The following is a 27,286-nucleotide window of genomic DNA, read 5'->3' on the forward strand; positions in this document are numbered from 1 at the left end:
GAATTCACCTAAGCATGAAAATTTATCAGTAATCCCCAAACCAATATTTTTGGTATTTTCATGGTCGTTTGCAGACATGTGGAAGTAGCAAAAAAATGTGCATAGTTTGACGTACACATTCCCACTTGAGGTTGAACAAAGAGACACTGCCTTTTTATTCCAGCTCCCATACTGTAAACAAGTGTCTTTTTGTGGTCTATTTAGTCCACATTTTTGTGTTTTTTTGCTGGTGATTTTGCTGTTTCAGATGGCCCCCAGATCTCGGGCTAAGTGCGTCCAGTGTGATCACCTTTAGGGAGGAAACATGTACTAGATAAGCTTTGTTCAGGCATGAGTTATAGTGTTGTTGGCTGTAAGTTTAATGTTAGTGAGTTAACAATAAATATTCAATAAGATGTCTAAGTAGGAGCATGCATATAACAATATATGTGTTGATCTATTGATGAAAATGTTGTGACCAGAGATCTCAGGAACCTAACAGTATATTTCCCCGAGGAGCAAGGGTTCAATATCCACTAATTCAGTGCTCATGGTGCCTACAGAATGAGAATGAGAATCAATTGCATTGTGTTCTAGTCGGTTCTTTTTTTTTTTAAGATTTATTTATTTATTTATTTATTTATTTATTTATTATCTATTTGAGAGAGAGCACACACATGAGCAAGGTGAGGGGCAGAGGCAGAGGGAGAGAGAAACTCAAGCAGACTCTGCACTGAGTGCAGAGCCCCATGTGGGGCTCAATCTCATGACCCTGAGGCCAGGGCCCAGAAATCACAACCCTGAGATCTTGACCTGAGCCAAACCCAAGAGTCGATTGTTTAACTGACTATACCACCCAGATGCCCCTCCAGTCTGTTCTTATAGTGGATCTTTCTCTTTACCAGAATATTCAGACCTTCATTGTTCTTTATTACCTGCCTCCATGATCTAACTATTTAGGTTGTTGAACCATAAAGGTCATTGTTCTCTGCTACAAAATAAGAACTGAGAAAAAAACAAAAGGCAAAAAGAGACACTTTACAGTCTTTTTATCTTTGTTAAAAAGGAAAGAATTGAAAGTATGTAATTTTGTGCAGTTATTGTGTCTTGGAGCCTGACTTTTTTTCCATCATTTCAGTTTTCCAGCTGTTGTTTACATAGAACGAATTTTGCATTTTGTAGCCAAAGACCTCCAGTACTTCTTGCTGGTAGCAGTACTTGGAACAGATAACCATACCAAATTTTCTCTTCTTTTACTATCATACACACACACACACACACACACACACACACATTGACACACAGAAACACACACAAATTCTCCCCCATTTAAAGAGAATTTATATTCAACGTTATTAATTAATTTAATGGATGTTTATCTAATATCCACTGTGGACTATGTAAATTACTGTGGGAGATAACCTAGTGTCTAATAGAGCAATAACCAAGAGGGATGGAGAACTACTTTAAAAAAATTTAAAAAAAAATTGTGTGTGCTTCTTCCAAATCCTTTTTGCATCATTGCTTTTTGGCTAGATAAAGCTACATGCCTGTGAACAGAAATGCCTCCAAATTATGAGAGGAGGAGCATGTATTTTTATAAGTGTCTGAGTGGATCCTACAACCCCCCTGTACAAAAATATTCTAGGCAAGGAAATGATTTAAAAAGAGTGTGAAGCAAGAACTGTGTGTAGGTTCATGGTTGCTATTTTCTTTAGCTTTAATTGGAAATTCTTTCATGTTGTTTTGTGAATACTTTGAAGATGTCACATGTTTCAGCTTTGTTTCTAAGATTGGTAAAACTCTGTAATTTACTTAAAGTCGGTAGCAATTTATCTTGTCATGTACTGCGTTATTAAGAACTCAAAAGATATGGCACTGGATTTATGGGAAGTATCAGACTATTAATCCTCAGTGAGAATCTAAAATTCATCATATTCTTTTCTTCCTAGTTTTGCATAATGTGATTAACTTACACTTGAATAAGATAAGGAAAAGCTAAAGACTGGTTGGCAAAATGGAAGCCTCTGGTTTTATGGTGCTCACTGGAAGAGCCATGCTTCTTCCAGGGGCTCTCTACTATTATCTTCTTCATTGTATGAAAACTCTTGAATGAAATAAGCCCTTGACATATCATATAACCACACTTGAACTTAATCCAAGATCTCTTTCTCAATTATAAGAACTAAAGTTTGCATACAAGACAGAAAGGAAAAGGGGAGAGAAAGAATAAGAGAGAGAGACAGAGAACTGTAAAGGATCAACCAGCGAGAGAAAAAGCCTTGGCAGCAGCAATACAACTACCACAAGAACATATTATATTTACACTCAACCTACTTCCAGAAGTTTTTTCAGATGGCCTACAAAGTTAAGTACTAAATAATTAAAATAATGATCAAAATTTTTAAAAAGCAATAATGAAGGGGAAGCAGTTATTAAAGCAGAAAACACTGACCAAAGATAATTACAAAAACTCAACATCACAATTTAAATTTGAGCTTCCTGCAGCCAAAGCAGAAGATGAAAATGCATTAAAAAATCCCTCATTATCCTATTAATGGAAAGAAAAGCATTACATTAAGAGATTCTACTTCCTCTTAGAGTTCAGTCCCATAATAAAAAGTGTATTCTGTGAATCATGATTACAGAAATCAGACTTCAATCAATGTGTAACCTCCTACTGCCTTCAGTTATATGAACAGAGCTAATCACCTTCCATCTAAGCAGTTTTTACTGGAAGGTGCAAGTGACACAGCGGCCATTACCCTCTAAGGGTGGAGTGCGCCAGCTGCCATGCCATCTCACAGTTGAAACCTCCATCTGCTACTTACCTTGTGGTAATGAGGAAGCAGCCTGGCATGTGGCTCTTCCAATTCCTCCAGCTTCCACTAGATCTTGTTTTTCAGCTTCTTGGAGTCCTAAATCAGGTGTGTGCGTGCGTATGGCTCTGTGGCAAAGGACACTAGTTCCATTGCAAGTCACTGAAGTCATCAAAGAGAAAGGGTGAGAGTTACAGTTTGGTTTGCAGTTTATCCCTGAGGATTCTTGTTTGTCTCCACAGATTCCATTTTTCTTCAGTCCTTCCCAATTCAATTTTAGTTTTCTTCCTGACTTTTGGTCTTCCTGACTTACAAGAATTTTATTCACACCACTAGAGTAAACAGTGTTCCCTTCTGAGCTGACTTTTGTGTCAGCTCCTATAAATGAATAAGGTCTAATTCCTGTAATAAATCCCTTATGTCATTCTTAGTTCTGTTTCCCTGATCAAACCCTATCTGATACCTAAATTAATGTTTGCAATTGGAGTACTGTCAAAACATAAAACTGAAGCATACTGCATTCTCTTTGGGACTGTATGGTGGATAAAAACTAGAATGTCCATGGTGACTTTAGTAAGCCTTAAAGACAGTGAGAAAATTATTGTAGGATGCTTAAGAAAAAGAAATCGGTATTATATAGTGGCAGAAATTTTGACATCACTGTGACCCGTAGTAACATGGAAAATAGGAAATATGACTAATGAAATAGAGAGTTTGGGTAAAGAGATTTCTAGGCAGAAGTTTGAAAATGCCTAATTTCTTATAATTACATTTGATAAGCTATCAATAGAAAAAGATTAGCTAAAATAAAGTAATATGTCTACTTTTAAGCATAATTTTGAAGAAATATGAAGGAGTCAGACCCTGCTGGATTTGAAAATAAAACCATTTCTGATTTCCAGTTTCTCTAGATGGCAACAGATTCTCAAAGTAAGAAATAACATCAGAATAAAGAACAAATTGAGAGTGTGGCTGTAAGTCTGTTTGTTAAAACTTCAAAGGAATTTGAGGATATGCTAAGTCTTCTTTACTAGACCAAAAGGTGTATAGCAAACATAAGGCTGTTTGTCTCACAGAATCCATACTCTCAGCCCAAGCCAGAGATTTGTAGGTGTGGATTTTCTCTAGTGGAATAAACCCTAATAAGATTTCTAGAATACCTACAAAATACTTACTATAATTGTACTAGTAGAAGCATTGTAGACTTGGATTAAAAGTGATATAGAAAGTGGACTCCTAAATTCTTGCAGGAAGTGAGCTGACAAAGCTAGTCAACTGCAAAAATGGGCCATGTCTTAGGAAAAGGGAGGATGTCCCAGAAGAAGGGCTTAGAGTTCTGAGAACAAAGATAAGACCAATAAAAAGTCATACCTCCGGAGAGTCAAATTAAGAAACTGGTGATATGTGCCTGGATAGATCTCCGTAGGTGTTGCTATGAGCAATCACAGTGAGGTGCCTCTCTTTTCTTTTCTTTTTGAATGAGAATGTTGATTTCAATTATTCTTGTGTTAATGAACTAAGGATGCCATAACAAAGGGTCACAAAGTGGGTGACTTAATGACAGAAATTTATCATCTCACAGTGCTGGAAGCTAGACGTCCAAAATCAAAATGACAGCAGGGTCTGTTCCTTCTGAGGGCTGTGAGGGAGGGATCTATTCCAGGCATCTCTCCTTAGCTGTAGGTGGCTGTCTTCTCACTGTGTCTTCACATCACCTTCCCTGCATGCATGTCCATGTCCAAATTTTTTACTTTTTATAAGGATACCAGTCATACTGGGCTAAAGGCCCACCCTCCTTCAGAATGACTTCATCTTATGCAATTTTATTTATAATGACCCTATTTTTAAAAAATATTTATTTATTTATTCATGAGAGACACAGAGAGAGAGGGAGAGGGAGAAGCAGGATCCCAGCAGGGACTGGACTGCAGGACTCCAACCCAGGACCCTGGGATCATGACTTGAGCCAAAGGCTCAACCACTGAGCCACCCAGGTGCCCCTAACTTATTTTGAAATAAGATTACCTTCTGAGCTACTGAGAGTTAGGGTTTCATTGTATGAATTGGGGAGACACAAAATTGACCTTACAATTCTACCTATATGAATTTAGCTCAAGGAAATAATCAGTGATGTACTCAAAGATTTGTGGACAACAGTATTTACTGAAACATCATTTATAAATTAGGAGTATCTTAGATTTTTCAACAAAAAGTCACTTGCTAATTTATAGTATTGATGTAATTAAATTTAGAGCAATCACTGAAAGTTGTATTCACAAACAAAATTCACATAGAATGTGAATAAAAGTAATCGATATTTATATAGCTCCCAAAGAAAGCAAGACACAAAAACTGTTTATTGTTTAACTTATGTTCTTAATTTTTCAAAGATTTTATTTATCTATTCAACAGAGAGAGAGCACACACAATCAAGGGGGCAAGGGTGAAACAGAAGGATAGGGAGAAACAGACTCCCTGCTGAGTGGGAAGCCCAATGTGGGGCTCAATCCCAGGACTCTGAGATCACGACCTGAGCCGAAGGCAAACACTGAACAAATTGAACTACCAAGGCACCCCCCACTTATGTTCTTAATTTTGTTGGAAACATGCCCATACTTCTGTGCATACATTTTTTATTAATATGTACATGCAAAACCAACTCTAACAAGATAAAGTAACATGTTAACAGTTGTTACTTGAGCCTGGTTAGACTATGACTGATTTCTCTTTTGGGCATTTTTAAATTGCTGTTATTAATCTCTGTACTTTTATGATAATTTTTTTAAAGTAACAAATGACATGAAAAACAATGATACATCATGCTCAGAAAATCAGAGTTATTAGTGATCATATAGTGCATTGTGATAGAAATCAGACAGTTTTGATTCTTGAAGCCACTGACACAAACTTGATTTTTCTATGTCAAGATTTACCTATGATACTCAATACATCTGCAAGTCTATATACTTAGGAAACAGAAAGTGATATTAGTACAAACTTAATTAAGCAGATCACATGATAATTAGAACATAAACTGCTATCCTCATTTTAGCCAAACATAAACTCAGATTTGAAAATGAACTTATTTTTGCTAAGTCATGGAAAAAATCATAATTCTTTGGGGATCTCCTGTTTCCGTTTTTAAGCAATGGGAACAGATAAAAGTCAATTAATTGGGTCCTTCCACCTAATATATTTGATTTAATTTGCCTTTTCCATGCTTTTTGGAATAACTGTTATAATCTCGAATTCAGAACTTTGCTCTTAGAATAACACTGAAATATATATATCCATTAACCGATACAAAAAATCACATCTTTACAATTTTCTTCACCTCCCTGGGAGTTTGAATAAAGGGAATAGAATTTGGATTCAGTGCTCACAGAATTTGATTTATCAAATGAAGTATTGATACAATATTTTGCATTTGAGATAACCTAGCTTTCCATGAGGGAAGAGATTGCAGCATTTATGACAAAGGCTTTGTCAGAGGTCAGCTGAGCATAGCTCTACCACTCGAAAAAAAAACTTCACACATTAATGCAACAGATACTTGTGTAACCCTGTCACACACAGGCAATCCTTTAGGTGTTGAAGGAACCAGACAAATTTTGTGTTTCAAATATCCATGTTATATGTATAAAATGTGTATATACACATGTATTTATTATATATACATGAAAAGATATAATTAATGTACAAATTCATAAAAAAGACATGTTCTATTATATTGAAGCACATTTATTTTTTTTAAGATTTTATTTATTTATTCATGAGAGACACAGAGAGAGAGAGGCAGAGATACAGGCAGAGGGAGAAGCAGGCTCCCTGCAAGGAGCCCAATGTGGACTCCATCCCAGATCCCCACGCCCTGAACTGAAGGCAAATGCTCAACTGCTGAGCCATCAGGCATCCCATTGAAGCATGTTTAAATATAAATATGGATATATGAATTAATACATAAATTTATGTATTATTATATATAATATATAAATATTATAAGTAGATACGTATAATTATCATAAATGGAGCTATGAATTCAATATACAATAACAGAAAAATAATTTCAGAGAGAGATAAACACTAGAGATAAAATAAATAGGGTTAAAATAGGGTTATAGGATGAAGAGATCGTTGCAGTCAACTCTTACTTGAATTCTGTACTAATTTCCAGGATTGCCATATAAATTATCACAATCTGAATTCTGTGAAACAGCAGAAATTTATCCTTTCACAGTTCTGGAGGAGAGATGTCCGAAATCAAGATGTTGGCAGGGCCATTTTCTGTCTGCAGGCTCTTGGGGAGAAATCTTCTCTTTCTTCTAGCTTCTGCCAGTTGCCCGCCATCCCTGGCAGTCTTTGGCTTGTTCGATACATCACTCCAGTCTCTGCCTTATGTTTCACATAGTCCTCCCCTCATTTTCCCTTTTCCTATATGGATCCCATCAATGGATTAGAGCTCATCCTAATCCAGTAAGACTTCATCTTAACTTCATTATATTTGCAGACTCTAGTTTCAGAGACGGTCACATTTATAGGCTCTGGAGTTAGGACTTCAACATATCTTTATGGAGGACATCATTCAACCTACAATAAATGCTAAGAAAAGACCACTATAGGCAGAGGACATTAGAAATGGAATCTGACTAATGAAAAAAAAGAAGGCATATGACAGTATGGGAGGGAAATGATTCTATGCAAAAGGCAGTGTAAACATCCTAAAACCAGAGCACTCTCACACATCAAGAGGCAGAAAGGCCAGTGTGGATAACGGAGAGAAACAAAGGCCATATATGTACCCAGGGACCAAATTAGAGTGAGCTTTGTAAACTCACATAAGTTCACATTTTACTCTATTCAGTGTGAAGCTGCTGGATGATTTTATCCAAGGGGAAATGATGATGAGATCTGCGCTTTAAAACAAACATTCTGGATGCTGTGCATGAGAATAGCCAAGAAACTTTGGTGATATCTTAGGAGAAACTTAATGGTGGCAAAGACAGTAGTAGCAGTAGAGCTGATGAGGTATATTGCGGGAAGCTGACCCACAAGAATTCACTGGATTGACTATAAGGGGGGCAGGGAGAGGGAAACAAAGTGTTGGGAAAGAGCACGGGGGTACATGTTGTTACCATCAACTGAGATGATGTACTAAGCAAGAAATACGTTTGTGGACCAGGAATGGAGTGGGGATCAAGTGGAGACACTGGTGCTGGGACATAAAGTAAGCACTTAAACAATGTTTAAATTAAATGCTATACAAAAAAACAGAAACAAAAAAGAAACGAAAAAAGGGGTAGTGCAGTCAGTTGAGTGTCTGACTTGGTTTTGGTTCAGGACCTGATTGAGCCCGGCATGGGTGTGCTCAGTGGGAATCTGCTTAAATTTCTCTCTCTCCTTCCATACTTCCATCTCATTCCCTCACTCTCTCTCTCAAATAAATACATCTCTCTATCTATCTATCTATCTATCTATCTACTATCCATCTCTGTAAACCTTGCTAGACTCTCCATCTAAAGCAAGGCTCTCCTTCCTTCTTGACTCCATTTATGTCTTCTCCATCATAGATCCCTTCCCTCTCTGTTCTCTTGGGTCTAACTCAGCTGCAAAATTACTAACATGTGTAAAGTCCTCTTTCAAACGTCCCTGAAAATGGACAAGCAGGGACCTGGAGTCACACATAACTGGGACAGCCATTCCATCTCAGCTCCTCCCTGTCCTGGGAAATATTTAACTTCCCTAAGCCTGAGTTTTCCAACGAGTTCATCAAGTTGCTATGAGGATTATCTTAGATGATATATGTAATATGCTGCCATGGGTAAAGTGCACTATGAGTGCAGATAGAACCGAAAAGGGGAGGAAGACACAGAAGATGGAGGATGTAGCAGTTTGCTTCAAAGGCTCTGTGGTTTTGGATTCAGAAAGTTCCAAGCTGGATGTGAGGGCGATCTGGCTGTGAAATCTGTCACTCCACTGATTGCAAAGGTTGGTGAAGCTGATCGAGCAAGCTAGGCAGGGATCCCCTTTCTCCCTCCCTGCTCCATGTGCATCCCTCCTGAAGCTGTGTGCTCAGTAGATTCAAGAGGACTACCTTCCCCGATAGAGGAAGACCATTCTTTGGTCAAGGGTATATAAGTAGAGTACCTGCATTCCCTTGCTAGAACCTCCAAACAAGCTCTCAGGTAGTCCCAAGCAAAGAAAGCCATAGTATGTACTCAGTGATTAACTGAACCTCAGTTTCCACAAATGTCTGACTGCCTATCTCTCAGCACTCTGGTGACCATTTGTAAAATGTATGAGAGGTGTCTGGAACAGGGGGAACTCATGAAATAAGACTTCCTTTCCCTCTTTCCTTTACCCAGACTTGGAGCCCTGCTTGCCAGAATGTTGGTTATTTATGGCCATCATCTGTCTAGTGTCAAATTCTGGGCAGTAATTTGTTAGACTTTAACTTTTCTCCAGAATTTTTCTTAAAAAGAAACTAGTTCACCCTCTCCCTCCACTATCATCAAAATAAAAATAAGTGACAAGTCAACGTAGAAGTGATAAGTCAACATAGAAGCCAGGGGTACAGGAATAAAATTAGGAGAATTTCATATTTTCCCACTTAAAATGATGAGTGTGATCAGGGCCAGAGACAGGAGAGACAGTCAGAAGTCTCATTGTCTCTTGTAATTCTGCAAGTCTCTGAAAAACTGAGTCTCCAGCCCACCACAGCCACACAGTCTTCAGAGAAACAATAGCAAATGTGCCGAGATAAGGTGAATTGAGCCCTGGAGCCCAGGACTCTGCCTTAACCCACATCTCTTTTTTTAAAAAGACTCCATAGCCCTTGTCATCTCTCAAATGCAATGATTAGGGTGCCTGGGTAGTTCAGCCAGTTGAGCATCTGACTCTTGATTTTGGCCCAGGTCATGGTCTTAGGGTTGTGAGATGATGGCCTGCATCAGGCTCCATGCTCAGCACGGACTTTTCTCTCCCCTCTTCCTCTGCCCCCTCACCCCACCCCCTGCTCTCTAAATAAATAAATTTTTAAAAAATGATTAGGGCATTTGGTTTTAGTGTAAGGGGTCATGTAATATGACCATTCTCAAAATACCTATTAAATATATCTGATGTCATCTTCCAGTTTTACTGGCTTCTAGGCAAGCAGAAAACTGTAAAGTAAGCTTCAGATTTAGGCAACATTCCATTATTATTCTCTTTTTTAAAAAAGGGTCATCTTCTATCAGTGACTTCCTGCCGGGAGTAAGAAGAGGAAGGAAGGTAAGGACAGCAGAATGGCCAGATTCTGCTTATGCACAGCCTTAACCTTTTCTGCAACCCCAGGGATCTGGGACTCAGAGAGAAGCACAAAAGGGCCAGTGAGCACTTAACTTTTTTTTTTCCTTTATATGTGTTATATTTTTCATTAATAAATAGATTTTTCTTCTTTAAACACAGAACATATAACAGATTGAAACGCTCCCCCCTCCCCCCAATTCCAAAGACAAGAGTCTATAAAACAAATGCCAGCTATACTGCCCTAAGGGCAGAAAAAGTCTGGTGACCCCCACCCAGCCCTGCCCCCTGCAGCACCACCACCCCCACACTGCAAGAGAAGGGGGTCTGGAGGCTTCTCCCTCGGACCCTGGGGACTTAGGTGAGAAGCATATGGATGTATGATATCACCTCTCCATGAGGCATGGGTTATGCGAAGATGAGGTTTCCTTCTCATGGGCTCTGACCAGCTCCTGCCCTTCTGATTTCAGTTATGAAGCACCTGGGCTCTGCTCCCAAGGGAGCTGCCTCTTGGCTTCCCCACTCCACTGCTCTGCGACTTCCTCAGAGGGGAAGGGAAGGGCTCGGGGACCCCTCCCATCCCCTGGCCCACATGGAAGCGCTGTGTGGAAGAGGCATGATGCTGAAGGTGAGGCTCCTGTAGGCCCCCAAGCCCATGAGGCCAGCATGCCCCCCACGCCCCCACACCTGCTCATCATGCAGCTTCTGGCTTCCCTACTTCCTTCTGGTTTAGGAGCTGGGGGGCAGTGGTGAACCAGAGTGCATGTCAAGAATTGTGGTATACTTGGGGACACAGAGCCTGATTGGACTAGGGGAAAGTCTGGGAACTTGGTGTTCTGAAGTGTCTTTAAGGTTAGACAAAGTGAATGCTGGAACCAAGTTGGGAAGTTGGAGATAGAGACCCACCATCATTCAGTTCAAGTGAGCCGGACTCCTCATGGCACTGCACATATTTCTTTTGAAAGTCGAAACCCCATGGGCATCATGCTACACATTTAGTAGGCCTGTAACATTTTGTTATTTTGTAATTTTGATGATTTATTGATAACTACTATTGGCCAGGTGGATAATCTTATTAAGCAACTGAGTAGAAATTGTGACCAGGACTGAGAACCAGCTGTGTGCTTTCATTGACTACAGAAAGCTGAAGATGGACCTTGTGTTCGAAGAATATGTCTTAAATGCTAACATTCCCTCTAAAAATTACCACATGAAGTTATTCTTATTTGCCCTAAAGTGTAAAGTGCTGATTTGCAATCATGTTGGAGAGTAGTTTGAATGGGGAGGGAAGGCTTTCATTACTTGAAAATAAGCAGGAGGAGGAATCTGAGACATGCAGAACAAGCTCTGTCCACTACCCAAATTTGCAGAAGATCAACCATTAACAACTCAGGACCCATAGAAAATTGCCTCACCTTCCTGAGTCAAATCTGTTAAATAGGTATGATGGTGCCATTCTGGTCACAAAATCCATATGGTGGGACAGACAGCATGGCTCTGCCGACATTTCAGTTTAATTCATGTTTATTCCTAAAAGAATTACCTACGCACAGTAGAACTCAGAACATAATTAACTAGAAATAACATTTAACGAGATGTGAGAGCGTGTGTAGAATACTTTGAAGAGAAAAAGACAAAACACAGAGTAAGTGGATGTCAGAGTTTTTAAAAACTTTATATAGGAAAGTTAACACATTCTGAAGGGCTCAGTTAACATTTAGTCAGAATTGTTCAGTGACTGTGGACCAGACAAATTTATTAGTATCCAAAACAAAGACAGCCAAAATTCAGACACCAGGATCCATTTCCTTCATATTTGAAACATAAAATCCGCAATAAATTCTTACTGAGTGCCCTTCTCTGAATGATCCTGAAGCACATGAAGACATTAAATGCTGTTTCCTCTCCTTTCCCAGCTGTCTAAAAACTTAGACAGTAGATTAAGTCGGCTTAACTCCCTGAATAGGAAAGCTGGCTTATCAATAGGAGAGAAGCTTAGATTTTATAGAGGTTGTGCAATGTTCCCGGTATTTAGGGATCCTCATACTCATGTGTCAATAAATAGTAAATTAGCTGAGGGTCAGTGTTTAACCCCATGCATTTGAAAACAGGTGTCTGCTAAGCATCCTGGGAGTCAGTTTGGATCTACTTTGTCAACTTTCACCCAAGGCTATGCAGAATCTCACCATCACTGCCCTCCGGCACAGTTCGCATCTTACTACTTGCTCCTCTATCTCTCATGTCATTGTCTCTGCAGAAATATTAGAGGGAACACTTTGGGATGTTTGGAGGAATGGCAAACAGGACCAATCTGCATATCGGTATTTGTTTCTTTAGGGCATAGCAAAGTGGGAGGCTTTCAAAATAAAATATTTTTTATACTGAACAAATGAACAAAAGAATGAATGAATGCATGAATGCCTGTGTGGTTTAAATTACTGAGATATTTTTCTCTGCTTTTACAACCTAGTTCTAGAGACATTTAAGGAAAATCCCCAAAATGATTATAGTGATGGCAGCGTGACTGTTGAATGTCTTTCTTATATTTTGACAATTATCAAAAACAAAACAAAACAAAACAAAACAAAAAAACAACAGCTGCAACAACACAGCAACAACCAGTTTATGTAAACGTTGATTGACGAAAAGGATGACTACCTCCTCTGCTCAATGTTGGAAGAGTCACTTAATTGTCCAGTTCAGTGGGCTTCACATTGCAAGCTATGACTCATTAGTGAGTTGTGAAATCCGTTCAATGGCTTGTGACCAGACCATTTTTGAAAGATGAGAGGATGGAATACAGTAGAATGGACAGCATAGTGCATACAGCTAGTAAGTTTAACTGTCTTTTTGAAATTTGCATTTCAGTTCTATATGTACATTATTTATATATGATAGATATTCTCATGTATAGAAACGGAAACAAAAATGTCACATACATTTATGTGTGTGTAACTTCATGACTACAAAAATTAAAAGAAATAAGAACAAGTGTTGATCTATTTCTACTGCTTACATGGTTCCAGAATACCTACTAAGTGGTGGCCTTGACTGAACTTGAGTGTTCTCACTGCTTACTCTCATTGAATAAATGCCTTTATTGTACTGAATCAAAATCGGTCTCCCTGGAGCTCACTTTTTGTACGGGCCTTATTTCTACCCCTAGGCACTTTTCAGACAAGCCTGGTTTTTCTTCTGCATAATAATCTTTGGGTATTTATTTATTAATTATTATTATTTTGAAGATTTTATTTCTTTATTTGAGAAACAGGTAGAAGGGAGGAGCAGAGGGAGTGAGCAGGGAACTCGATGCTGGACCCGATTCCAGGACACTGAGATCATAACCTGATCCGAGGCAGATGTTTAACTGACTGAGCAACCCAGGCACCCAACCTTCGGTATTTAAATTGAGTTGTGTTGTCTCTGCTAAGAATTTGCTTCATGTTTCGAAGAATTCCAAGGCCCCAACTGTCCCTCAGTGAGACCCTTCACTGACTCTCTATATTCCTTACACATTTGGGCTGCATATAGTTCTTAGGAGGTCATAAAGAATGAGGCTGGTCTGCAGGGAGATGTGGGTCACATCTGCAGGGCCAGATGTGACAGTACTCAGCTCAGGAAAAGAAAATAGAAGGGGATGTTTAGGAGTGGCTACGCATATCCTCTGCAAAATGACTTACAAAATCTGGGAAGCCCATGTAGGCAGCTCCCTTTTCTGCTAATAGTTCCAGTCTGAGAAAGAATGAAACTCGCCAACGTCACTATTCTCAGCCAGAAGCACGCACTGAGCGGGTGGGAGCAAGGAGTGGGAGGAGGTGGTTCACGAAGACTTATTTTGGCTTTAGTCATGGATTATAGAAACACACATGCTACTATAAATATATAAAAATATCCCATGCTCACTTCCTGAGAAAAACATGTTAGTTTATGTTCAGGAGTGTTTTCTTTTAAGAAGCTATAAATATCAGGAGTTCAATATCTGAATCTGGACAGCTAATTGAAATGTTTAAAAAGAAAAGCTTATCTTCAGTTCTTTTTTTGGAAACACTACAAATATAGACCGATGGTTAAGCAAAGACAGCTGTTTCATTTCACATGCAAAAAAAAGAAGCACTTTTTAAAATGGTCTTGGCTGGAATTCTTTTCAATAAAAGATTGTGGATTTTTCCCCATATTTTGACTGAAACATTTTCAAAATCCATTTCTTCGTTGTTTCTTTTTTGTGTTGAAATTTGTATTGCTCCAGAATTTATAATTAGCTTCTCTCAATGATCAAAAATAAATGTCAGAATTAAAGTTTCTAAATAAAACTGCCATTCCTTCTCATCAGCAGCAATAATTGAGGATTGAAGGTACATGTAGTAAAATATACTGAAATAAAAATGCTGATTAATTTTAAAAAGGGATTAACTACAACCATCAAAGGAATGGAAATCTAGACTAGGTCTTATATAAAAATATGGGATATAATAAAGACCCTTAATTACTGAAGAGAATGACTTCCGTTTTAGCTGTTTAAGTACAGAAAAATGTAGACTATTTCAACATCAGATCACAAGAAACAACACAGCTACCGACCAACTCTTTCATCTTTGTATCTGCTTAGCCTTCCGTAAGCTTCAGTATTTTTCTTATGTAATATAATTCTAAAATTATTTATTGAAAGTCAACCTTGTACTTGGCATAGCTGGGCTCTGGATCTATGCAAGAGTGGTGTAAAAAAAAAAAAAGCTGCAGTCAATGTTGATTTCTCGACAGTTACTGCTGAGAAAAGATAAAGAGTGAAAATTACACCTCAGACTCCTCCTCTGACCTCTAGATTCATATATTCAGACCATCTTCTTGGTTGTTTCCCACGCATGCAGATTGACTGTGTGCATAATGGAACTCTGGATCTTTCTCTCAAATCCATGTCTGCTTTTGCCTTTCCATCCCAGCCTTCCCACCAAGGAGCCCAGGCTACTTGGGAGCAGCTCTTGACCTTACCTCATTCTCAATACAATTCACCACCAAGTCCCTTAAAGTTCATTTCCCAAATTCATTGACAATAATAATCTGTGTACTATCTGAAACTATAATCATTCTCTTGCCTTTGCTGGCCCAACAGTCAAGGTAATTACAAATAAATAAATTAAGACACCCCTTCCACACTTAAAATCTTTGCAAGACTGCCCATTGCACTTAGGTTAAAATTTTCAATCTTCAGCAGGGCCTTCAACACTCTCCTATACATCATTTGGCCCCCACCTACCAATCTAGTCTTTCTCTCCTCTCTTTGTTGGTTTCTCTTTCCCACCTGCATTGTTTTTGCCTCTGTTTTCCTGCCTTTCAAACTCATTCTCACCTCAGCACCTTTGCTCAGGACTTCTGTCTGCATCCAAAGCTCCTTGCCCTGCTCCTCTCTGTGTTAATTTCAACATTTACTTCAAGTCTCAGTTTAATGTCTCTTCTTACAGGCTTTTCATAACTGGGACAATTAAAATGAAGCCTCATCTTGTTTCTTCCTTCATATCACCTGATTCATTTTCTAAAATTTATGAACTTTTTTTTTGTATGTTCATATGCTTATTTATTTATCTAAAGCCCCTTTTCTTTTCTAGACCTCATATTCCACAAACACAAGGACCATGTCCGTTTGCCCCAACATATTCCTCAAGCATATAGCACTGTACCTGGCACATACACAGCACTCAGCACTCAGCACTTTGTGTCTGAATGAATCTATATATCACTGAATACATAAATGAAAAGAAAAATAAAGGAAAGTTTGGTAGAATTTCAAACTATAGGAGTAAGTAAACAATGAACATAATCAGGAAGCTATATGATAGGACAAAATACAGGATTTTGGATCAGAAAATAAGGGTTCCAGGGCCAGTCTGTCATTTAATTAGCTCCAAGATTGGAGGAAACTTATTTAACTTCTGTGATACTCAGTTTTCTCACCTATAAAATACGGGCAACCATACCAGGGATGTTGTGAAAGTCATATGAGATAATATATGTGAAAGCATTTTGTAAATTACAATGCAGTGTGAAACTTTTGTTGTTAAAACAAAAAAGTCCAGGGATAATTTAATGGAAGTATAAGGTACAAAGCTCCAGTTGCTGGCTTCTCAACACTTCATATTCAGGAAGTTGCTGAGTAGATGAGTTGATACACAAAGACAGAATACAAGTAAGTTCTTTGCTCACTTTCTTTCTCTTACTCATGTAATAATTCAGTATATATCCATTGGATACATTCTGTGTACAAGTCACTATACCTTTATATCTTAGGTGATTTTTTAAATTATTTATTTATTTATTCATGAGCGATCCAGAGAGAGGCAGAGACATAGGCAGAAGGAGAAGCAGGCACCATGCAGGGAGCCAGATGTGGGACTTGATCCCAGGACCCTGGGATCATGACCTGAACCAAAGGCAGACACTCAGTCACTGAGCCACCCAGGCACCCCAGATCTTCATTATTTTAATAAATTTAATAATAAGTCATATTTTTTTCTGAAAGGGCAAACTTAGAGTCCCAATCATGCGAACAGGAGAGGCAAGTAATGCAGCCAAAGGCTAGGAAAAACTTCCCAGAAGAGATTTTGGGGATAAAAAAATTTGGAAATGAATTCAGTTTTCACTACTTACCTTGAACAGGTTGTTCAGCCTAGTTCCTCCTTCATGGTCGAAGTGGTAGTTGGTGATATCTGGCTTCAGTATTGTTATGAAGAGTCATGTTCATATTCTAACGAAGAATACAAGGTCTACGAGTCAGTGTTTGTTTCCATCTTTCTCCTTGTTTTCACAAATCTCTTCATCAGACACAAAACTAACCAAGCACTTGTATTACTGTCAAATAGAAACTCAGTCTCTTTGTGTGATGAAAGCATATGGCTAAACTGGTGCCCAGAAGAAACTACTCCAGCTCAGAAGCTGCTTCTTTCAAGCAGCTTTCATTATCTCCTGTCTTTACTACAGAAAGCAAACATTCTGTAAGATGTGTATATGATATGGTCCTGTCCACATGCCATGTGGAAATCTTTGCCAGTAGTTTTTAAAATCCTGTTGTCTACATCATTCACTGAAGATATTTATGTGAAGAAGGGAAAGAGCAGGGTGACAGAAGTAAAAGGCTTTCCAGGCACATATGGATTTACCTTTGGCAAAGAGCATCAGCAAATCACAAACTTTAGGCTTATGTCACATTTCTGGGAAACAGAAACCGACATTGTTTTCCTATGGATGGTTTTGTCCTCTAAACAATTTTGAAACTCCTTAATCTCTCAAATGCATCTGAATGCTTGCAGGCAACACTCAAGAAGAACTGCTCAATGTCACGTAGAAACTTTATTTAGGCTTTTTGATGTGAGAGTAATACAGTAGAGAGTTTAAAACATGGGCTTTGGTCTTAAATAGTCCCGGGTTCAAGTTGTCTCATCATAACTGAAGGATTTGCAGAGTAAATTAGTTTCCTATGGTCACTGTAACAAATTGCCACAAATTTTAGGAGCTTTAAACAACACAATCTTATTATTTTAGAGTTCAAGAGGCCAGAAGTCTAAAATGGGCCTGTAATGATATATCCCTTCTGACGGATGCAGAGAACAATCTGTTTCTTGCCTGTTCCAGCTTCTAGAGGCTGTCTACCTTCCTTGGCTCATGGGCTCTTCCTCCAACAACTTTTAAAGTAGCAGCATAAGCATCTTTCTCTCTTTTTTATAAAGACTCTTAACAATTATGTGAACCAAGCTGGATAATCCAAAATAATCTCTACATTTCAAGATCTTTAATTTATTTACACCTGCAAAATTCATTTTGCCATAGAAGTACCTTTTGCAATGGAGGATTTCTTTTTCTCTATATTCACAAGTTCCAAGGATTATAACTTGGACATTTTGGGGAGTCATTATTCACCTACAATAAGTGATAACTTTCAATGCCTTAGTTCTCTTATTTGTAACATGAGGATTGCAAGAGTTCCTACTATAAAGGATTGTTACAGAATTAAATAGATTTACATACATGTTACTTGGTATTACTATGAAAAAATAATTAAATGATCCAGGAGCTTTAGACACAGTAATGAGGAACATTAATCTGATCACTGTCCTTGGTGGAGCTAGACTTTAAATGATTACTTGGAAAAATAAATGTATGCTTGCAAACTGTAGTAAATGTTACTGAAGAATAGTGAAGGGTATGTTGGCAGAGAGAACTGATCTAGTCTAAAAGAACCAGAGAACAGAGAAGGCCCCTCTGAGCAAGTAGCTTTGAGTTGAGGCTTATGGATGAATAGGAATTACCTAGCTGAAATGAGATGTAGAAAAGAACACTCTGGAGAGAGAAAAATGTGTGAAAAGACCCATGGCAGGAATGAGTGTGGTGCATTCAAGGAATTTGAAGGCATAAAAGCATGGGGGAGAGTGACAAATTCTGATGCTGCAGAAGTAGTCAGGAACCAGGGCAGGTTGTGCTCAAAAGTCTATGTTAAGATTTGGGGGCTTAGCTTAAGACTAACAGCAAGAGTGGTGTGACCAGATTCCTTGTTAGAAGCTATTGCCCTGGGTGCTTTTGTAGAGAATGAAGGACAAAAGTGGAAGCAGGAATTACAGGAAAGACGTTTGGCTTTAGTCCAGTTGAGAGAAGACAGAGTGTCATAGACTAGACTTCAAGGAATCACACCCTGAGAGGGAAATCAGCAGGCAGATGATTTATTATATGGAGTGTTCTTGGGACCAATGCCTTCAGATGGGGAAAAATCGGTTTGGGCAGAGGGACCCTAAAGGATGCTCTGAAGTGTGCATGATCCCTCAGAGTTGGGACAAGGGCAGTGGGCCTTTACCCCCTCATGCTGATCAATCACTAGATGCAGCTGCACCAGGAGGGGATGACTTTCTTCAGTGGTGGCAGTCTCTGAAGGGAGCTGACAGTTGAGCATCTGGGGAAATCTTAAAGGGAGTTAAAGGTCCTGCAGTAGGGCATCCACTACATGGAAGCTCATCTAAACAGCAGCAGTTCAGATGGAGAGAGAGTGGATAGATTGAGAAATATCTTATAGATACTATACACACACACACACACACACACACACACACACATTTATAGAGAGAGAGAGACTGGGAGAGGGAGACAGAGAAAAGATCTAGGTAGGAAAAAAAGAGAGGAAGAAACCAAAGATTATAGCTGGGTTTCTGACTTTTATAATTGAACAGCTATTTGTACCATATTTACATATATTTGTATTGATCAGTTAGTTAAATAAATGAGTCCATACCTCAGAAGACAAAAGCATGCTGTAATTAAAATTTAGGAGTAATCATTGAGTAGGGGATAGAAAGCATGAGCCTAGAAGAATCGCCTCAAGAAAGAGCATAGGTTGAGAAGGTCGGCAAAGTCTTGAGTAATGACAACATGAAGGTGGATTGTTTAAATGTTTGGCCACTGTGTTTGGCACCTAATAAAAATTCATTAAAAATCTTTGTCAAGATTTTATAATAATAATTATTTTTAACAGTGCAGTAAATGAGCATATTTTTAATAGCCACAGAGGTGTGCCAGTGAGCCCTTTGTCATTGGTAGCAGATCACAGGGTCCTTCCATGGAAAAGCTGCAACAAGCAGCCACTGCCACAGCTGGGGAATGGAACACCAGCTCACCTAGAAATGCCTTTTTTTTTAAAAAAATTTATTTATTACAGTCACAGAGAGAGAGAGAGAGAGAGAGAGGCAGAGACACAGGCAGAGGGAGAAGCAGGCTCCATGCACCGGGAGCCCGACGTGGGACTCAATCCCAGGTCTCCAAAATCGCGCCATGGGCCAAAGGCAGGCGCTAAACCGCTGCGCCACCCAGGGATCCCTAGAAATGCCTTTTAAGGAAGCAACCTTCAGGTAGAGATGACGCTGGGCTCCTGTCTTCCATTCCTCACATTGGAGCCTTCAGCAATCCATTTGACTCGCCATTCACAATATGCCCACAATCTGATAAGCTCTCACCACGTGCATGATCACCTCCCTAGTGGGAACCTTCAACATCTCTTGCCTGGCTTATTTTGACAATCACATAACTAGTCGTTTTGCTCTTTATGCAACTGCTTATCTCCCTAAAATGTATTCTCTACTAAGAAACAGTTTAAATTATAAGTAAAATCATGTCTTTTTTTCTGTTCCAAATTCTGCAAGGCTACCCATGTCCTACGGAGGAGAAGCTCAATCCATGAAAAAGCCTCTGAGGCTTTACACAGTCTGTCCCGTCCTATCCCACTGTGATCTCCTTCTGACCTCATCCCCTTCCCCTCTTCTCTGGGCTCTCTGCTCCAGCCACACTCATCCCCTGGCCATTCTCCATATACCCTACACACATTCTTAACTTCTGGCTTCTGAACTTGCTGTGCCCTTTGTCTACAACATCTTTCCTCCTGATGCCTCCACAACTAATTACCTCCCCTCCTTCAAGTCTCTGTACAGTGTCACATTTACAGAAGCTGCCTCTGAGTATTCCAAAGTTCAACACACCTTCTCTCCTGAACAACTAGGCTTCATTTTGATCCATAATAGGTATTACTTTCTGACATCATCTAGATTATAGATGTGATTAAAAAAATTTTTATTACCTATTTTTCTATTATCTACTTTCCAGTAGAATGTAAACTCCAAGTAACATAGGGATGTTGTGTGTGTGTGTGTGTGTGTGTGTGTGTGTGTGTGGTTTGGTTTGTTTGGTTTACTCTTGCACTTCCAATGCCTAAAACTGTTCTAGCTAAAAGTAGACCTTTAATAAATATTGATGGATTTAATGAGCAAGTGAATGAATGAATGATGAGTCTCTAACTCAATTTTCTAGTGAGGTACCTTCCCCACACTCTCTCCCCTTTTGCATAGTCTAGACCTAACTTGACTGATGAGAGAAAATTTTGAAGACCAGGCCTGTTTCTCTAATGGTCCCCTAGAAAGTGAACCAAGTAGAAGGTCCATGAAGAGAAGTCTCTGGGGCCCTCTGAAGTTGACATCTATCATTTGGTTGAATGTAAGTGCTCCACACATGGGGCACTGGCAGGCTGAATATTGTGGAAGGTGAGAAGAACACGTTTAAATTCTTCCAAAGAAGGTACTGCTCTAACTATGTCTGGGTGGTGCAAGAATAAATATTAAAGGAAAAAGTCAATTCACTCTTTTGAGTGCTATGTCTATAAAGTACCTGATTGACTTTCCCTTCCTGCTTTATTTTTAAAATAGATATTGTTGTCACTATATACACAAGCCTAAGGAGATACTGTCTATTGCTATTATTAGTATAGGGTGCCCAGCCAGTTTAGTTGGTGGAACGTGCGACTGTTAATCTCAGGGTTGTGAGTTCAAGCCCCATGGTGTAAAGATTAGTTAAACATAAAATCTTTTAAAAAAAAATTTAAAAATTGTAAAGTATAATTTTATTCAGTGATTACTGATTAGCTCTTACATACAGTCTCTGAAAGGTCACAGGCTCAGTCTGTGTCATGTCAGCCAATGGCTGGTGAAGTCCCCTTTTACAATCAGATGTAGTCCAGGTTGCCGACCTTGATTCTTTGGCTTTCTTTCAGCAGCTGTGGAGTGGCCCTGTCTGGGGGTGTCCAAAGGACATGGGTGTGGGCTGCCAAATGTTTGGAATATACTTTAATGACTTCTCCGGGAATTAAAACTTTCCTGTAGTTAGCAGAAGCCTTTGTTTCTGTCGTTGTTTGGAAAGACTTTGTGAGTCTAAGCCACTTTGTTTGTGTTTTACCTTTGCCCTTTCCTGGTTTCGGCTATTTTTAAAAGCAGGGCCCAAGCCTGTATAATCCTATTGCCACAGATGAGGTAAAAAGAAATGCCCACATCCCTGCTCCATCCCTGAGCACAGCTTTGAACATTTTGCACAAGAACAGGATATTGGCAACTCAACTGTTAAACCTGTCTGTGATTATTCTTCCTTGAGATCACTCTGATGTCACCAGTGTAATTTGAGCCTGGAGCTTTTGTTCACACTTTAAATAGCAGTCCCGGAATGATTTTTGCCACAGACTCTCTGGAGAGCCCGGGAGCTGAATTCCCGAAGATCCTCACATCGATGAAAGCAAAGCCAAGCCGCCAAGCCAGCGTCATGTCCACCTCGCTGCGAGTTAGCCCGTCCATCCACGGCTACCACTTCGACACGGCCTCGCGGAAGAAGGCAGTGGCCAACATCTTTGAAAACATAGACCAAGAAGCTCTACAGAGACTTTTCAAAAACTCTGGGGACAAGAAGGCAGAGGAGAGAGCTAAGATCATTTTTGCCATAGATCAAGATCTGGAGGAGAAAACGCGAGCCCTGATGGCCCTGAAGAAGAGGACGAAAGACAAGCTTTTCCAATTTCTGAAACTGCGGAAATATTCCATCAAGGTTCACTGAGGACAAGAGGATGGATAAGGACATTATCCAAGAAGAGACATTTTAAAGATCGAAGGAGTTTGTGAGACCCAACACATGCAGCATTTTGCTGCTACTGAGCAAGCTTCTCTTTCATCAGAATTGCGGAAGCTGGAAAGGAACAGAACAAACTGGTTATAAAGACTCCAACCAATTTCACGCCTTCGCTGTTACGGTGGAGAACAAAATGCTTTCAGCAAGGATTTGAAAACTCTCCCTGCGGAGAAAGGACTGATGCCGGTGTCAAGAGAAGAGTCTGAGGGGATGTGATGAGGACTGAGAAGGAAGATAGCAAGAGGGCTGGGGAAGAACTGTTGCCAGAGTCTCTTTCTCAGGCCCTAGGACTTAAATTCAACCTGAACTTTGTTTCCTTAGCCAAACTGGGTAGGGAGAGGGAGGAGGGAGAGGGGCAAACAGGGAGAGAGAATCTATGCTCTGATGTTTACTAAATTTTTTATTTGAATGTTTCAAAATATTGCCAGGCTTCAATGTGATCTATTGGTATAGATTCTTAGAGATCAGTAATTGACTACTTCTTGGCATTTTTTGCAGTGCCTGAAAAAGGGGTTAATTACAAATTATGCAATACTTTCAGCAGCTGAGTAAAACCCTTCTAGTTTGTAAAAGGTTTTAATACATTTCAAACTGGTTGCACAAAAGATAAAATAATGGGGTCCTTCAAATATCCAAAGTACTGTGAAAAATTTTATGATTTTTTATCTTCTAACTAATGCTAAAAAAATAATCTAATTAGATTTCTTACAGTTATTGCAGTAAGCATTAGGAAATAAGTATGATATATTAAATAGTTTATGAAGATGCTATGGTTTCTATAATTTATTATACATGACAAATGATATGCAACCTTAATAAATTATTATAAACTTAGCTGCTCTTGGTCTGTGATGATTGGTCTCAAAGGAAAAAGTAAGATAGTAAATATTTATTTATTATAAATGTTTCTAAGGATTTTTTAAAATTTTTATTTATTTATGATAGTCACACAGAGAGAGAGAGAGGCAGAGACGTAGGCAGAGGGAGAAACAGGCTCCATGCACCGGGAGCCCGACGTGGGACTCGATCCTGGGTCTCCAGGATCGCACCCTGGGCCAAAGGCAGGCGCTAAACCGCTGCACCACCCAGGGATCCCTGTTTCTAAGGATTTTACTCTAAAAGTAAAATGTACTTTTAGAGTGGCTTTACATTAATTGCCAAACTTCTTCAAAACAAATTCTTACATCAAATATCTAGGAAGTTTCTCTGTCCTAACTTTAAAATATAAGATATAGACCTAGAAATTCATTGACTGACTCATCAACAGTGGTATTTATGTGTCTGTGGAGGGTGAGCTTTAAGAAGCTCTTTTCTCCATAATTTTGAAATTTCTCCTCTGTGGCTACAGGAGCTATGTACATTTGTACATTTATCTCTCTCAAAACAATATATTTTGAGGTTAGAGTCCAAAATATGATCAAGATTCTGTGGCTTATCAGGGTTGATTCCATATAAACCAATATGGGAATAATATTACAGTCACTTTGCATATTTTGCCATAAAACTATAATAAAAATCTTTCTAAGAAGGCAAACATCAATGCCTGCTGGCCTTTACTAGCAGACAGAAATAAAATTTCACAGAAATTAGGCAGTTTGGAACATGTACAGAGGTTTCTAAAACTTGCTGATCATAGGAAAACAAAACAAGTGAACGATCTAAAATCTTCTGGGAGAGTTACAAGTCAGGATTTTAAGCAATACATTTCTAAAAACGAAATGAAGTGATCAAATCTATTTTCAAATGTTAACTGATAAGTTTACTGAAGATAATATAAAATCACTCCATTAAGAAGGAATTTTTTTTAAAAAAGGAATTTTTTATGTGAGAACATCCATTAATTAATATTAATATGCAGAAGTGTGTGCTTGTGTGTGTGCATTTTTCTGGGAGGAGTGTTTATAATTTCTATCAGATTTGCAAAGACATCCATGACACCAATATAAATTAAGAACAAAAGAGGAAGTTTTTGACAAGTGGAAGGCTCAGCTCCTTATGATATTTAGGGATTACCAAAGCAGAGACTGTAAAGGGGTCTTCTGCCCGATGACCTTATTTGCCTATGCTTGCAAACTGAGCTTGCTTAATGATCTCACCTAAAGTCTTCTTTGCCCATGCTAAGAATAAGCTTCCTATCTCTGATCTGGCCTGCTAGTGACACATTTTCTCTATCTAGAATCCCCAAAAGACATTGACAAACTGCTTGAGAAGGAAATTTGGTAATTTATTCCTATAGGATAGCTATCATACTCGTATTTCCTATGAAAATGTTTAACTTATTTTCTTTTTAAAGACTTTAAGCACATCTTGGATACTGCACATAGTCAAAAGGTTGAATTTATTTTTTTTTAATTTTTATTTATTTATGATAGTCACACACAGAGAGAGAGGCAGAGACACAGGCAGAGGGAGAAGCAGGCTCCATGCACCGGGAGCCTGACGTGGGATTCGATCCCGGGTCTCCAGGATCGTGCCCTGGGCCAAAGGCAGGCGCTAAATCGCTGTGCCACCCAGGGATCCCAAAAGGTTGAATTTATTACACTGATGCATAACTATATGCTCTGCCTCTGTTGTTTTCAATGGAGTAAAATGTTTGTCTTATCCACTTTGCAAATTAGTATGTATTAATTTAGTTCTCTTGCAGTATATTATCATTATTTTCTGATTGCGAGACTATAACATGGGAAACAAATTAAAAACAATTGGAATATGACCTGTGACACAGTGTAGAGAAGAATCCCAGCAGATTATTGCACGAACATGCTGTCTTTCCTCTTCAGGGAGAACAAAAGTTAGAATCACAAGGGTGATTTTTAGTTTCATAATGCTTTCATCATTTAATGTGAAGTGACAATAAACATCATTAGAATAGGTAGAAGTAGTTCAGAAATCCTTCTATGGCACAGGGATGGCCAAATATTTCTCAAGGCATCTCATTGTAATAGAAGATATAAAAGTAAAAACACAAAGGTGAAATGGGTCGTTAATAACATTTATATTATTAGGATCATAATAATGACAACTAAATTTAATTAAGTATTTACTATTTGGCAGACAGTATAGACAATTTTCTTTGTGTTTTTTAGGCATAAATCAGTATTGTGACATAAGAGCGTGTGTGTATATACATGTGCATATGTGTATAGCGTGACACTGAAGCACAGATTGATGAAGTGGCATGCTCAAGAACATGCAGCTAATGAGGCCAGGAATCAAATACAGCCATTCCTGCTCCAAAGCTTCATTCTTCACCGCTAGGTTAGACTGCTTCTCTAGGAGAAACTTAGCTTCTCTTTTTTCCTATAAAATGACAATTACTTAGAAGCTAGTAAGTCAGAAAGATAGGAAGGCACAGCCTCTGAGAAATCACTTTTATCTGCTCTGTGTCTCTTTGTCTGTTTATTTGGCACTTGTTCTATATAGGAAAGCCTCATAGTTTAGTCATTTTAATTGTGTCAAGGGTTCTTAGATGTAGCCTTTCAAGTTTGCAGTTAAAATAACACTTGGGTTAGCACTTGGAACAAAAGATCGCATCTAATGTCTCTTCTAGTTGTCGGTCAACATTTTGGGCCTCCGTTTTCTCATTAGGGGAAATCAGAAACTATCGATTCATGATATTATTGCTCAGAGTAGCGCTCCTCTGTTCATCACTGTGGCCTGCAGCAGAGGAGGGTTTATATCTATAGGTTGCTCCAACAGATGGCATTTACTGAGAAATGGGCCCGGGATATAGGAGTGCCTGCAATCCCCCCCCCCCCCCACCTCCATGTTAGAGAGTAGTCAGAGGATGCAATTGATGTTCCTTTGAAAGCTTTATCTAGTAAATGAATAATGAAGCCACCGTCTAGGTATTACGTGGCCTTTCTGAGTGCCTCAAAACCCTTCTAAACTCCACATTGGGATTTCCCAAGATGGCATAACGCTTGGTTAATTCCCTTTCTTACACTTAGAGAGTTGTAGGGTAAAATTAGGATTTGCATCTTATACATTCATGCAACATAAATATAGTAAACGTCCATATGTGTAAACCCCCATCGTCAGAATGGATCCCTGTTCTCCTTATCAGAGAAGCCAGGAAATGTTTTAAAATAACTATGATATAGTGGGATACATGATAGGAGTTTAAATAGGATGCCATGAGAGCACAGGTATGTGTGCATATGGGTTGGTCTGTGTCTATTTGTGTGTGTTTGGAGAGTAGCAGTAGGAGAAATCTAACCTAACCTAGGGAGATCCTAGAAGAGTTCATGGAGAATTTTCAAAGTAAGATTTAGTCAGGAGAGTGGACAGAGAAAATTTTATTTCAGCATCTGGGTATAATGTTTACAAAAGCAGGAGGAAAGAATGTGACTTCCCTGAGAATCTCTAAGCAGTTCTTGTGGCTAGGGACCTAAGCATTTGGGGGCAATAATTAGAAAGGCAACTGGGTTTTAAATGACAAGCTTGAGTATTAATTTTATTCTGAAGGCAACAGAGAATCAGTAAGGACTTTAAATAAACGAGTGACACTTACTGCCTAACTACTATACATCAGACCCTAGGAAAAGATATGATTAATATTTTGAAAAATAATGCATTCCTTTCCATCTGGCTGTAGCCATCAGTTTAAAGGTGAACAAAGATAGGTGCTTACAAGTACATCCAGGAGCTATGGAGGAAGAAGCTGATGTTATGTCATATACTGGACTCATGTGCAACATGATGACCGCAAACACCTGGTTCCTAAGGGTACAACCTACTGC

At 38.9% G+C, this 27,286-nt stretch overlaps 1 protein-coding gene and 1 long non-coding RNA gene across 2 annotated transcripts in view; one reads left to right on the forward strand and one right to left on the reverse strand.

Moving 5' to 3' along the window:
- Positions 1-6,728: 6,728 nt before the first annotated feature.
- The window catches only part of LOC140605530 (uncharacterized), a 53,285-nt gene continuing 32,727 nt past the window's right edge, over positions 6,729-27,286 (reverse strand). Inside the window, exons 3-4 of the long non-coding RNA XR_012008181.1 lie at positions 16,719-16,815; positions 6,729-7,397 (exon numbers count right to left, since the gene is read on the reverse strand). This is a non-coding gene — a long non-coding RNA (uncharacterized lncRNA). The remainder of the gene's footprint in view (positions 7,398-16,718; positions 16,816-27,286) is intronic.
- TCIM (transcriptional and immune response regulator) lies at positions 21,911-23,378 on the forward strand. The gene has a single exon (XM_072776584.1). It carries the CDS (start codon positions 22,089-22,091, stop codon positions 22,470-22,472), a length of 384 nt encoding a protein of 127 aa, XP_072632685.1. The 5' UTR covers positions 21,911-22,088; the 3' UTR covers positions 22,473-23,378.

The sequence above is a fragment of the Canis lupus genome, chromosome 15 (assembly GCF_048164855.1).
Source record: "Canis lupus baileyi chromosome 15, mCanLup2.hap1, whole genome shotgun sequence".
NCBI classification, from domain to species: Eukaryota; Metazoa; Chordata; class Mammalia; order Carnivora; family Canidae; genus Canis; species Canis lupus.

Bases quoted from the DNA above. Each gene is read 5' to 3' on its own strand.
- TCIM (XM_072776584.1), top strand. From the start codon at position 22,089: ATGATTTTTGCCACAGACTCTCTGGAGAGCCCGGGAGCTGAATTCCCG.